Below are 14,695 nucleotides of genomic sequence, written 5' to 3'. Positions count from 1 at the left end.
AGTCTTTTTTTTATTTTTTTTATTCCAAACGCTGATGGTCTTGAGTTGCTTCTGAAAGCCCCAACAAATATGGCGGCTGCAATGGTTCAAAGCCTTCGTGGCACGGACACGCCTTCGTAGCTTTTACGCGTGCGCTAAATACATTTTTGTACCTCCCGTGCAATAGATGGCGGTAAAGAGTTCGCTTTGGTTTCTTGAAAAACACCCTGGCGCTTTAAAACAACAGTGTGGTTAGAAAAGAGGATAATGGTTTATTTTGAATGCTAGAATATTCTGTAAAAAAAAATACTCGGAAGTAATTTGCCAGCGCGCATTTAAACCAGCATTTGGATCATTTTAGCCTATTGAAATAAAACGAATCAGACTACGTAAGCCCAATTTGAGCATTGCACACTTCTGTAACAACCTCGACAAAAGGGATCAAGCTTTAACCGTCCTCGTGGATCAATCACACTCCATCCAGCCAGATACCAAAAGGGCTGTTGCCAAATGGGTGCCCATCGAGGTGAGGGACGGAGGGACTGGCTTCAACAAGATGCTGTTGAACAGCCGCCCATACAAACTATGGTGAGCTCTGAGCATGCATGAAAATTGCAAAATTATTACCGTTACTAAGTGTGATTCCTACACAGTTAACGTTACATAACTATGTTACGAGAAACAATGTGAACAACTAAATGTGACATTTCGTAGATTGACCGCTCGAGCTCATTCCGATCGTGCCTGGAAGTGATTCGATGAGGTGGATCGATAGCGATTGTCGTTTTAACTATCAGCTAGTCGACAAGTTCAGCAAGTTATAGTTGTCATTAAAATGTATATCTAACTAACATTTCAAATGTCACTTAACATAGGGGAATGTGGAAAAGTAGTTGTCAACACACCCTAATTCATGTGATGGGAATGGGATGATGACTCAGGTGACATTCAATGACTCTGTGCATCCTTTGGCCTCTTCTTCCAGAATCCATGGAACATCATGATAAAGCACAGACAGGTCTACCGCCGGGGCAGACGCTCACAGATGACCATGAGGTAAGTTGACTCCCTGTTAAAGGGATAGTACACCAACAAAAACACATTTGAGTATTGTTCGTCTGCCTTTAAAGACATGCTCCTAAACTTTGGCAATTACTTTGTATTTTATTTAAACCTCCCGATTTGAGCTGGATGTGTCAATGTGTACTTCATACATGCATCATCTATGAGCATAATTACTGTCTTACCTTAATTAGCCAGGAAAGCCCAAGTTTTAAAAGCGACTGTTTTTCTGGAAGATGTACTGCAGTATTTTTCCCCCACATCGATTTCAACCAATGAGCAATCAGCCCCTCACCATATGAGTGACAATTAGCAAGACGCACATGATGCGCTAAAAGCAGAGCGAGAGAGCAAAATGAAGTGGTGAACATAATGTGACAGTACGCAATTTTCGGGGAGCACAAGCTCTACTTTTAGAACTACTACTACTACTGGCTAATAAGTAAACAAAGTACAGGAGAATCTCTTTGATACAAAACCAAATATTGTGTATGTGTAATATTGTCAAGTTAAGATAGAGCAGAAACTGTGATGACGATGTGTTTTGTTGAGTGACTTTCTAGACCGATTATACAAAAGGTGTGCTATAGCTGGTAGTGTCATTGTGCATCTAGCTACACAGACCCTGTTATATCCATGGACCTCTTGCGAACAGTTCTACAGCCCAGCTTCAATGAGGACATTATGGGAGTCTTCAGAAAATACATGAAGGTGAGTCTGCTGTATATACATACATTTTTTTTGGGGGTGCTTATGAACTCAGCAAAAAAAGAAACGTCCTCACTGTCAACTGTGTTTATTTTCAGCAAACTTAACATGTTTAAATATTTCTGAACATAACAAGATTCAAAAACTGAGACATAAACTGAACAAGTTCCACAGACGTGTGACTAACAGAAATGGATGAATGTTTCCCTGAACAAAGGGGGGGTCAAAATCAAAAGTAACAGTCGGTATCTGGTGTGGCCACCAGCTGCATTAAGTACTGCAGTGCATCTCCTCCTCATGGACTGCGCCAGATTTGCCAGTTCTTGCTGTGAGATGTTACCCCACTCTTCCACCAAGGCACCTCCAAGTTCCCGGACATTTCTGGGGGGGGGAATGGCCCCCCCTTCAACCTACTCGTTCAAGGGTTTTTCTTTATCTTTACTACATTGTAGAGTAATAGTGAAGACATCAAAACGATTAAATAACACACATGGAATCATGTAGTAACCAAAAAAGTGTTAAAGTGTTAAACAAATCAAAATAGATGTAGTAGCCACCCTTTTGCCTTGATGACAGCTTTGCAGACTGGACCAAAGCAAGCCTCTTCTTCCTATTGGTGTATTTTAGCATTGTTTTCTATGCAGCAGAGGTAACTCTGGGTCTTCCTTTCCTGTGGCGGTCCTCATGAGAGCCAGTTTCATCATAGTGCTTGATGGTTTTTGTGACTGTGCTTGAAGAAACATTCAAAGTTCTTGACATTTTCCGGATTGACTGACCTTCATGTCTTAAAGTAATAATGGACTGTTGTTTCTCTTTGCTTATTTGAGCTGTTCTTGCCATAATATGGACTTAGCCCTATTTGGTAAAATACCATCTTCCATATAACACCCAGAGGTGGGACAAGTCATTGTTTTACAAGTCACAAGTAAGTCTCAAGTCTTTACCACTCAAGTCCCAAGTCAAACAGGCAAGTCCGAGTCAAGTCTCAAGTCCTAAACTTTGAGTTTTGAGTTCTAAACAAGTCATAATGTGCTCTTCACCAAATGTAATACCATTTAATATGTTTAACAAGTAATAGTCAGTATATTACATTTACGCAAATCATGAATGCTTTTAAAAATATCTATGCATTTATTACTTAGCAAATAAACTTTATATTTCCATGGAAATACATGGGTAGCCATGAAAGACCCCCCAATAGTGATTGACTATCGAGGATCGCTATGGGGTGCAATCTGGCGATGTAGGCTTGTACACAATCGCCCATCCTTAACACACACACACACACACACTCTCTCTTTGTGTGGTTACGGTAGGCTAACATGTGTCAATGGTTTTAGGAACCGCAGTAACATCAGGTGCGATTTAGGCTACCAACTGCCTAGCCAGTTGTAGCTCAATCTTGGGTGCAATGATCATGTTCCCGCACTGACTGACTGTGTGGAGGCTCATTGATTTAACGTTACGTTAGCCTACATGATACACTAGTAAAGTAATAAAATACAGTGCCTTGCGAAAGTATTCGGGCCCCCTTGAACTTTGTGACCTTTTGCCACATTTCAGGCTTCAAACATAAAGATATAAAACTGTATTTTTTTGTGAAGAATCAACAACAAGTGGGACACAATCATGAGGTGGAACGACATTTATTGGATATTTCAAACTTTTTTAACAAATCAAAAACTGAAAAATTGGCCGTGCAAAATTATTCAGCCCCCTTAAGTTAATACTTTGTAGGGCCACCTTTTGCTGCGATTACAGCTGTAAGTCGCTTGGGGTATGTCTCTATCAGTTTTGCACATCGAGAGACTGAATTTTTTTCCCATTCCTCCTTGTAAAACAGCTCGAGCTCAGTGAGGTTGGATGGAGAGCATTTGTGAACAGCAGTTTTCAGTTCTTTCCACAGATTCTCGATTGGATTCAGGTCTGGACTTTGACTTGGCCATTCTAACACCTGGATATGTTTATTTTTGAACCATTCCATTGTAGATGTTGCTTTATGTTTTGGGTCATTGTCTTGTTGGAAGACAAATCTCCGTCCCAGTCTCAGGTCTTTTGCAGACTCCATCAGGTTTTCCTCCAGAATGATCCTGTATTTGGCTCCATCCATCTTCCCATCAATTTTAACCATCTTCCCTGTCCCTGCTGAAGAAAAGCAGGCCCAAACCATGATGCTGCCACCACCATATTTGACAGTGGGGATGGTGTGTTCAGGGTGTTGCTTTTACGCCAAACATAACGTTTTGCATTGTTGCTAAAAAGTTCAATTTTGGTTTCATCTGACCAGAGCACCTTCTTCCACATGTTTGGTGTGTCTCCCAGGTGGCTTGTGGCAAACTTTAAATGACACTTTTTATGGATATCTTTAAGAAATGGCTTTCCTCTTGCCACTCTTCCATAAAGGCCAGATTTGTGCAATATACGACTGATTGTTGTCCTATGGACAGAGTCTCCCACCTCAGCTGTAGATCTCTGCAGTTCATCCAGAGTGATCATGGGCCTCTTGGCTGCATCTCTGATCAGTCTTCTCCTTGTATGAGCTGAAAGTTTAGATGGACGGCCAGGTCTTGGTAGATTTGCAGTGGTCTGATACTCCTTCCATTTCAATATTATCGCTTGCACAGTGCTCCTTGGGATGTTTAAAGCTTGGGAAATCTTTTTGTATCCAAATCCGGCTTTAAACTTCTTCACAACAGTATCTCGGACCTGCCTGGTGTGTTCCTTGTTTTTCATGATGCTCTCTGCGCTTTTAACGGACCTCTGAGACTATCACAGTGCAGGTGCATTTATATGGAGACTTGATTACACACAGGTGGATTGTATTTATCATCATTAGTCATTTAGGTCAACATTGGATCATTCAGAGATCCTCACTGAACTTCTGGAGAGAGTTTGCTGCACTGAAAGTAAAGGGGCTGAATAATTTTGCACGCCCAATTTTTCAGTTTTTGATTTGTTAAAAAAGTTTGAAATATCCAATAAATGTCGTTCCACTTCATGATTGTGTCCCACTTGTTGTTGACTCTTCACAAAAATATACAGTTTTATATCTTTATGTTTGAAGCCTGAAATGTGGCAAAAGGTCGCAAAGTTCAAGGGGGCCGAATACTTTCGCAAGGCACTGTAAATAGCTGTTGGCTATATTAGCCACGACTTACTGTTCTTTGCAGCTTCAAATGTCGAACAAAGTTGGAAATTGTTGCGTTTCCGTCTGTCATTTTCTTCCCGCGTGTTTTGCAAGTTGCAATCCATTTTTTGTTGATACAGCGTCGTCTTTATATCTGAAAATAAAAAAATCATTTTGAGAATCATCTTTCCAAGGGCTCCATCTGAATTCACTGCCAAAGTTCCTCTGCACTGGCACGTGCAACTTTTTCTCAGCTGGCACAATTTGATTGGCTGCTGTCCGATTCAAACTGTAATCTTTTAAATTAAGAGTATGCGCTGCACACTTTTTTTAATTAGCATAATATTTTACATTTGGGCTTGGGGAGGGTTTCAAGTCAGTTCGAGTCATGAGGCTCAAGTACAAGTCAAGTCACGAGTCATTGGTGTCAAAGTCGAGTTGTAATTCATCATATTTGTGACTCGAGTCTGACTCGAGTCCAAGTCGTGACTCGAGTCCACACCTCTGATACCACCCCTATCTTGTCACAACACAACTGATTGGCTCAAACGCATTAAGAAGGAAAGAAATGACGCAAATGAACTTTTAACAAGGCACACCTGTTAATTGAAATGCATTCCAGGTGACTACGTCATGAAACTGGTTGAGAGAATGCCAAGAGTGTGCAAAGCTGTCATCATGGCAAAGGGTGCCTATTTTGAAGAATCTCAAATAGAAAATGTATGTTGATTTGTTTAACACTTTTTATGTGTACTACACGTTTCCATATGTGTACTACACGTTTCCATATGTGTACTACACGTTTCCATATGTGTACTACACGTTTCCACCCGTGTTTTCAATACACCAGCACCCTCATGATTGGCACCTCTGTTTTCAATACTTTAGCACCCTCCTCAGCCACCTGTTAGAGGTAACCAGGTTTTGGATCTAAAATGTCCTGGTACTTGGTAACGTTAATGATGCTGTTGTGACCTTAACTAAAGCCCAGTGGAAGTAAAATAGCCCCATAATGTACAAGACCCACCACCATATTTTACCGTAAGTATGAGGTACTTTTCTGCGTATGCTTCCAAACCCAAACTCATAGCACCGATTCCAGTCCAAGCACTAATGCCTTTTATCAAACTCCAGGTAGTGCTATGGTCAAATTACATGAAAATAGAGCTCTCCACAGTCCATAAGTACAGACGAAGGAGATCAAGAATGTGGAAAGATTCTGTATGGAGGAATGGTCAATAATCCCTTCCAATGTGCTCTCTAATCTCATAAAACAAAAAAGCCTCCGTGTTGTTACCCTCAAACGGGTAAGGTGCTGGAGTACTGAAAACAGGGGTGGCAATCTTTTTTTCTTTCTTTGCAACAGTTTTTCGAGAAAGCAGCCAGAAACGTGAAGGAGAACTTCGAAGAGGACGTCCAGACCGAGCAGCTGATCCGAGAAGCCTGCAGAAACTGCTTGGAAAATGTAAGATGCCAACTAAATGTGTTTCAAGAAGTGTCAGTGTTTAGATTCTGTGGTTAATGCACAGAGACATCTATGAGTAATGTTCCTATCCATGGTCAGGCCAAACAGCTCTTCTCAGACGGGGAGAAATCGGCAGTGGCAAGACCCGGCCCTGAGCCTCAAGTCAAGGTAAAGGAAGATTTTTTTTTTTGAGTGAAAATCACGATGGCTCTTTCTCAATCCATCTTTCATCAATTCCTCACATTCCTCTTTCTTTACCTCAAAGTGCATTTGGCGGGGAGGTTAGGAACCTTGGCCCTTTTCCTCCAATAATGTTGAAGGAGGCGAGGAGGTAGGATGTGAGATGTATTGTAGAAACACTCATCTAGAATGAGTCCAAGTCTCATAACTTAAATGTAGTTGTCATCATAAGTGAAGTTGCAGATTTTAAGAGAACATGACACTGATTTACGCTTCCAAAAAGGGATGTTGTGGCGCAACGGTCTAAGGCATTGCATCTCATCTCAGCCCAGGCTGTATCACAACCTGCTGTGATTGGGAGTCCCATAGGGCGGCGCACAATTGGCCCAGTGTCGTCCGGGTTTTGTCCGTCTTTGTAAAAAATAATTTGTTCTTAACTGGCTTGCCTACTTAAAAAAAGGTCAAATAAAAAAGTGAGGATGCCGGCTGGAAGTATGAAAGAGTGTTTTCCTCATCGCATTAGTCTTATTGCCTCCACATCTTGAATGAAGTTTTTGGCGGGAAAATAAGGATATAATGCTATCGCTGTCTCTTCCACTTCAGCGACAATATCTTTTTTCTTGCAGCGGGTGAAGCTGGAGGATGAGTCCAGTCAAAGATCCAGCCCTGTTCCAAAGAAGGTAAACTTGTCTGCCCTTGTAGAATAAACCTTCATCAAAAAATAAAAAACCCGTAACGCAGAATAACTGACAATATGGCAATGTCTTTCTCCCAGCGGAAAGGGCGCATGACAGCTCCTGTCGGGTCCACTTTCAAGCCTACTATGTATAGTAATGTGTGAGTATGCACTCCTGTTCGACAACACCTGTTTTTACCTTGCTGTCAGTGAGCAGTTGTTTTCATTGTCAAAACCTACATGTAAAATCACTGCTGCATGAATGCTCAAACTCTAATTCACATGCAAGTGATGCTACTTAGTCTAGTTAAATAAAGGTGAAATACAACTTTGTCATCGCATATTTCTTCAATGGAAATCTAGATTAACGTGAATATGTATGATGTAAAATGCTGTGATCCATATGCATGTTCTGTAGGCCTAAGCCCAAGACATCGGAGTCCGTAAAGCGTGAGGGACCTAAGGTAAGAGTTTATATGTTATTGATTCTATTAATTAGTTATATGGTAATGGCTGAATGCAATAGTCATTTATCAATTATACCATATACTTATAACAAGTTAAAGATCACAAACTGTCCTTTTTGGGTGAATAGTCATTTGACTTTAAAAAAAATATTATTATATTTTTTACATTCTATTCCATGGATTTGAGTATGATACATTTTCCCTATAAAATACAATGTTTTCACATTCTACAGTGGGACCCTTCCAGACTGAATGAAGGGAGCACATTTGTTCTTGGGTCCAGAGCAAATAAGTAAGTGGAAATTGGAAGTTGAGTATTAACAATGTTTCATTGACTCACATGCAAAAAAAAAGATAATTCAATTGAGTTACATGGGAGCGTGGTCCACCAACTGTCTTGGTCTTCTTCGTTTTTATCTTATGTTCCTAATGAAACCTGAAATCCCTGCTTAATTGTAGAGCTTTAGGAATGGGTGGCACCAGAGGAAGGATTTACATCAAACATGCTGACCTCTTCAAGGTAACTCTCTCAATTTAAGAGCTTTATTGGAATGGGAAACATATGTAAACATTGCCAAAGCAAGTGAAGTAGATAATAAACAAAAGTGAAATAAACAAAAATTAACAGTAAACATTACACCCACAAAAGTTCCAAAATAAAAAAGACTTTGCAGATATCAGGTTATGCGCAAATAGTTCAAGTACAAAAGGGAAACTAAATAAACATAAATATGGGTTCTAGTTTGCTCAGTTTTATTGTTATTTCTTTCCAATATGTCAAGTGATTTTCTTTTTGTTTTCTCATGTTTTGGTTGGGTTTAATTGTGTTGCTCGCTCTCTCTCTCGCTTTCTCTCTCTTGCTCTCTCTTGCTCCCTCCGTCAGGCGATAATAAATGCAGGATGTACATGTGGTTGTATATCAAACAGTTGTAAAATAAATTAATTTGCTCTGCATCATCTAGAAGGTCTAAATGCACTAAATGCAGAATCCAAATCAATATACACTATATATGCAAAAGTATGTGGACACCCCTTCAAAATACTGGATTTGGCTTTCACCCATTGCCATGCAATTTCCACAGATAAACATTGGCAGTAGAAGGGCCTTACTGAAGAGCTCAGTGACTTTCAACGTGGCACTGTCATAGGATGCTACCTTTCCGACTCTGGAGCATTCTCTGGCGTTATGAATCACGCTTCACCATCTGTCAGTCCGACAGACAATTCTGGGTCTGGCAGATGCCAGGAGATCGCTACCTGCCTGACTGCATAGTGCCAACTGTAAAGTTTGGTGGAAGAGGAATAATGGTCTGGGGATGTTTTTCATGGTTCGGTCTAGGCCCCTTAGTTCCAGTGAAGGGAAATCTTAATGCTACAGCATACAATCACATCCTAGACGATTCTGTGCTTCCAACTTTGTGGCAACAGTTTGGGGAAGGCCCTTTCCTGTTTCAGCATGACAATGTCCCCGTGCACAAAGCAAGGTCAATACAGAAATTGTTTGTCGAGATCAGTGTGGATGAACTTGACTGGCTTGCACAGAGCCCTGACCTCAACCCCATCGAACACCTTTGGAATGAATTGGTACGCCGACTGCCAGCCAGGCCTAATCGCCCAACCTCACTAATGCTCTTGTAGTTGAATGGAAGCAAGTCCCCGCAGCAATGTTCCAACATCTAGTGGAAAGCCAAAACAATGGAAACACTTGAGGAAATGAAGGTTCTGGTGGCTCTGATGGTTTAGAGGGCAGGGTAAACCCCAAGAAATACACAACCATTATGTGAGATCAGCTATGGTGAATAATTTATATTCTGATGGGAGTGGTCTCTTCCAGGGGCACAAGTGGTCAAGGAATTGTTTGATAAGCATAAAAAATATCTAAACCATATGCCCTGGCCATCTGTCACCAGATGTCAACTCAACTGAACACTTTATGGAAGATTCTAGAGCGTTTTCCACTACCTTCAACAAAACACTAAATGATGTAATATCTCGTGGAAGAATGATGTCGCATCCCTCCAATAGAGTTCTAGACACTTGTAGCATCTTTGCCACGGTGCATTGAAGCTGTTCTGGCTCAACATCATATTAAGACACTTCATGTTGGTGTTTCCTTTATTTGTCATTTACCTGTAGGTGGATGACCCCTTGTAATGTTTTATCTTATGGTTAGACAACAAGCTGTAGATTTAGAAGTACGCAATATTTGTTTAAGTAAATTGTATTTCATGTGTACATTGGTAGCTAATAACTGAATGAAAGGAACACATAGAATTGAATCAAAAAAGTCTAAAGTAAATGTGGAACCGGAGTGGCCATGTGCTGTGACGTTTTTTTTCACTGTCTGCTATATTATGCTAACCAACTTGTGAGTGAGACGACCATCCCCTCTCCCCTGCCATAAACCATTACAAAGCTTACAGCCAAGTAATAAAGTAGTGTGTCTGTGTGTGTTTTCAGTATGCTGCCGATGCCCAGGACAAACACTGGTTGGCAGAGAGACAGCATATGAGAGCTACAGGTGGAAAGATGGTAAGAGCTCTGTTTCCAACTCTGGCCTGGTCACAGATCTCTAGCCTGGTCGCAGATCTCTCGCCTGGTCGCAGATCTCTCGCCTGGTCGCAGATCTCTCGCCTGGTCGCAGATCTCTCGCCTGGTCGCAGATCTCTAGCCTGGTCGCAGATCTTGCTTTAGCCAAACTCCTCTGTCATGTTAGTTTTCATGCAGAGTTGGCTAAAGCAGAAACCGATCTTTTGTGGGCGACCCGACCAAATTCACATAGAAATGTGAGTTATAGATCCGTCATTCTCATTGAAAGCAAGTCTAAGCGGTCATTTCTTTGCTTCCCGGTCCTTAAGTTTAGCTTTTGTGTCTTTTTACTTTCAGTTTTGTACACATCAGCTTCATACAGCTATAGGGTGTTCGCCCATAACATTATTATTTCATTGTAAAAAAAAATAATACATCATTTCAATATAGAATTGCATTAAAAAAAACAATAGTCCAGACCCTATGTCTCTACCATATATGGTTCACAGGTTAAACGATCTACTCAGATAATTTAGCATGATTAGAGTGAAAGTGGTCGCTGGTCAATAGAACCATGTCAATGCTCCGCGGGCAGAACGGCTCTAACGTCAACTGACAAGCTAACTAGTCGCTACAGGTTCCTGTGTGACACAAATTGGGTTTTTCTATGTGAAGTCTACCTTCTTATTTAATCAACACTGTTAAGTACTAGTGTATTAAAGTTATAATAGAAACCCGGGATCAAACCCGGGTCTGTAGTGACACCGCAAACACTGCGATGCAGTGCCTTAGAACACTGCGCCACTCGGTCGGGAGGCCTCTAAGGTTATGATATTTAGAGACCAATCTAATGATTAGTCGAATCTGATTCATAATGGCATAGGGCAAAGAACTACGTTTAGACATGAATTTAGTAGCACCCTCTTGACCCTTATTTCACTACATCCTAGAGCAGTGAGTGAATGCCCATCAGCTTAAAATACAATATTTTTGATTATTGAAAAGATTGTAATATAATCCTTTACACTATAAATTGCTTGTTTTATTACAAACTGAAATTAGGCAGAAATTATAGAATTTGAACAACCAGGTAATGGAGGAGAGATTTCTACATATTTGCACCTTTTTAAAAACTAGTATGTTCTGCTTAATCTATGAACTAATGTAAGCTAATCTAACATGATCTAAACATTTTATAGGCCTATCTCCTTATTGAAGAGGATGTCCAGGACCTTTCTCTGAGTAATGATTACAAGTAAGGAAGATGTTTTGTTGGCCCCCATTTTACTCAACAAGTGTCAATTCATCTGTCATTGAATGGAGTATCTTCGATGGATATTCACTTCTTCAACCAGGCATGCCTAGCCTGGTCACCCCAGATAAATTGGCTGTAGCCTTCAGCTCAAATAGATCTGGGACGACCAGGCTAAAATCAAGCCTAAAGGGGGTTACACAGTTTTCAGGGTGAGATTAAGATTCTGTTGTTTTTTTTTTGTTTTTTTTTAAAGAGATTGCCCTGACCTGAAAATGACGCCAGTTGAGTTGAAGCCTTTCACAGTTCCCGGGTGGATGATTGAGAAGATGCAGAAGGCCATGGAGGTCCAGAGTTCAGGGAAGGAGTAGAGTCCTAGTCTACCTTGGCAAATGGCACCTTATTTCCTCGCCTATATAATACATTACTGCTGACCAGAGCCCTGTTGGCCCTGGACATAGGTAGTGTGCTAAAGGGAATAGGGTGCCATTTTGTGGGCGGCAGGTAGCCTTGCGGTTAAAAGCAATGGGCCAGTAACCAAAAGGTCACTGGTTTGAATCCCTGAGCCGACTAGGTGAGAAATCTGTCAATGTGCCCTTGAGCAAGACACTTAACCCTAATTGCTTCTGTAAGAGTCTGCTAAATGACTCAAATGTAAAATGTCCATTTCTGATACAGCTGTAGAAAACCACGGAAATAATGAATATATCAATCGTATCAAATCACGAGCGACTGTACAAGAGTGCCAATGTCTTTTTTGCCCGTGTGGCTTTGGATCTCATTGTATACCATTACAGATTTTTATTTTTAATGTTTATTTTTATTTTTATAGATATATTATAAATGTAACTTTTATTTAACTAGCCAAGTCAGTAATTGATCAGTTCTATTTGATTAAGAAATGCCCCCCCTTCCTTTTTTTTTCTTAATTAAAAAACAAAACACTCCTTACAGTACTCTGATGGTTAAAAGGGGCTCTTTGGCAGCCTATGGCCCCTTGGTAATAGAACGGTTCTTGGGGCCAGGGGGGGTGCCTCCACCCACATTGAATATAAGGAGTTCAATAAAGAGTTACTGTTCTTGTAAAATCAGTAATTTTGTTTTCCCATCTTCAACTGTATTCTCAATTTTATATTGTAATATTTTTTTATTTTATTTATTTCACCTTTATTTAACCAGGTAGGCAAGTTGAGAACAAGTTCTCATTTACAATTGCGACCTGGCCAAGATAAAGCAAAGCAGTTCGACAGATACAACGACACAGAGTTACACATGGAGTAAAACAAACATACAGTCAATAATACAGTATAAACAAGTCTATATACAATGTGAGCAAATTTAGGTGAGACGGGAGGTAAAGGCAAAAAAGGCCATGGTGGCAAAGTAAATACAATATAGCAAGTAAAACACTGGAATGGTAGTTTTGCAATGGAAGAATGTGCAAAGTAGAAATAAAAATAATGGGGTGCAAAGGAGCAAAATAAATAAATTAATGAAATACAGTTGGGAAAGAGGTAGTTGTTTGGGCTAAATTATAGGTGGGCTATGTACAGGTGCAGTAATCTGTAAGATGCTCTGACAGTTGGTGCTTAAAGCTAGTGAGGGAGATAAGTGTTTCCAGTTTCAGAGATTTTTGTAGTTCGTTCCAGTCATTGGCAGCAGAGAACTGGAAGGAGAGGCGGCCAAAGAAAGAATTGGTTTTGGGGGTGACTAGAGAGATATACCTGCTGGAGCGTGTGCTACAGGTGGGAGATGCTATGGTGACCAGCGAGCTGAGATAAGGGGGACTTTACCTAGCAGGGTCTTGTAGATGACATGGAGCCAGTGGGTTTGGCGACGAGTATGAAGCGAGGGCCAGCCAACGAGAGCGTACAGGTCGCAATGGTGGGTAGTATATGGGGCTTTGGTGACAAAACGGATTGCACTGTGATAGACTGCATCCAATTTGTTGAGTAGGGTATTGGAGGCTATTTTGTAAATGACATCGCCAAAGTCGAGGATTGGTAGGATGGTCAGTTTTACAAGGGTATGTTTGGCAGCATGAGTGAAGGATGCTTTGTTGCGAAATAGGAAGCCAATTCTAGATTTAACTTTGGATTGGAGATGTTTGATATGGGTCTGGAAGGAGAGTTTACAGTCTAACCAGACACCTAAGTATTTGTAGTAGTCCATATTCTAAGTCAGAGCCGTCCAGAGTAGTGATGTTGGACAGGCGGGTAGGTGCAGGTAGCGATCGGTTGAAGAGCATGCATTTAGTTTTACTTGTATTTAAGAGCAATTGGAGGCCACGGAAGGAGAGTTGTATGGCATTGAAGCTTGCCTGGAGGGTTGTTAACACAGTGTCCAAAGAAGGGCCGGAAGTATACAGAATGGTGTTGTCTGCGTAGAGGTGGATCAGGGACTCACCAGCAGCAAGAGCGACCTCATTGATGTATACAGAGAAGAGAGTCGGTCCAAGAATTGAACCCTGTGACACCCCCATAGAGACTGCCAGAGGTCCGGACAGCAGACTCTCCGATTTGACACACTGAACTCTATCAGAGAAGTAGTTGGTGAACCAGGCGAGGCAATCATTTGAGAAACCAAGGCTGTCGAGTCTGCCGATGAGGATGTGGTGGTTGACAGAGTCGAAAGCCTTGGCCAGATCAATGAATACGGCTGCACAGTAATGTTTCTTATCGATGGCGGTTAAGATATCGTTTAGGACCTTGAGCGTGGCTGAGGTGCACCCATGACCAGCTCTGAAACCAGATTGCATAGCAGAGAAGGTATGGTGAGATTCGAAATGGTCGGTAATCTGTTTGTTGACTTGGCTTTCGAAGACCTTAGAAAGGCATGGTAGGATAGATATAGGTCTGTAGCAGTTTGGGTCAAGAGTGTCCCCCCCTTTGAAGAGGGGGATGACCGCAGCTGCTTTCCAATCTTTGGGAATCTCAGACGACACGAAAGAGAGGTTGAACAGGCTAGTATGTTTCTACAATGTCAGGTGCTTTTCTGCCATTGTACTTCATGGCATATAGACCATGATGAACTTTTAGACCATATACTTTTTTTCTAGTGAAGATATGAATCAACCTTATTCGCTAAGAAATAAAGGTTTTGATTTGTCTATGTCTGATTTACTCAGTATGTTTGTCAGAACGTTTATTTTATCTACAGCCGTTCTATTCAAATATCCATTGTATGTCTGTCTACCTTTTTATATGGTTTATTGCGTTAAAATATTGAAGCAAATGTGTGAGATATTTTA

At 41.0% G+C, this 14,695-nt stretch overlaps 1 protein-coding gene across 1 annotated transcript; it reads left to right on the top strand.

Annotated features, from left to right (window-relative positions):
• Window positions 1-180: 180 nt before the first annotated feature.
• Window positions 181-14,572, top strand: LOC118400614 (deoxynucleotidyltransferase terminal-interacting protein 1). Its single transcript, XM_035797625.2, has 13 exons — window positions 181-567; window positions 965-1,035; window positions 1,656-1,752; window positions 6,243-6,341; window positions 6,441-6,509; window positions 7,148-7,201; window positions 7,297-7,358; window positions 7,616-7,661; window positions 7,898-7,956; window positions 8,124-8,184; window positions 10,125-10,196; window positions 11,393-11,448; window positions 11,702-14,572. Exons 1-13 carry the CDS (start codon window positions 490-492, stop codon window positions 11,814-11,816), a joined length of 939 nt encoding a protein of 312 aa, XP_035653518.1. The 5' UTR covers window positions 181-489; the 3' UTR covers window positions 11,817-14,572.
• The last annotated feature ends 123 nt before the right edge of the window (window positions 14,573-14,695 follow it).

Source organism: Oncorhynchus keta, chromosome 21 (assembly GCF_023373465.1).
Source record: "Oncorhynchus keta strain PuntledgeMale-10-30-2019 chromosome 21, Oket_V2, whole genome shotgun sequence".
NCBI lineage: Eukaryota > Metazoa > Chordata > Actinopteri > Salmoniformes > Salmonidae > Oncorhynchus > Oncorhynchus keta.
This window is presented reverse-complemented; position numbering and strand designations above follow the sequence as displayed.

Excerpts from the sequence above, each read along its gene's own strand:
- LOC118400614 (XM_035797625.2), top strand. The coding sequence starts at position 490 with ATGGGTGCCCATCGAGGTGAGGGACGGAGGGACTGGCTTCAACAAGAT. Across the intron at positions 1,036-1,655 it reads CGCTCACAGATGACCATGAG|CTACACAGACCCTGTTATAT; the intron begins GTAAGTTGACTC and ends TTGTGCATCTAG. Across the intron at positions 7,662-7,897 it reads TAAAGCGTGAGGGACCTAAG|TGGGACCCTTCCAGACTGAA; the intron begins GTAAGAGTTTAT and ends CACATTCTACAG.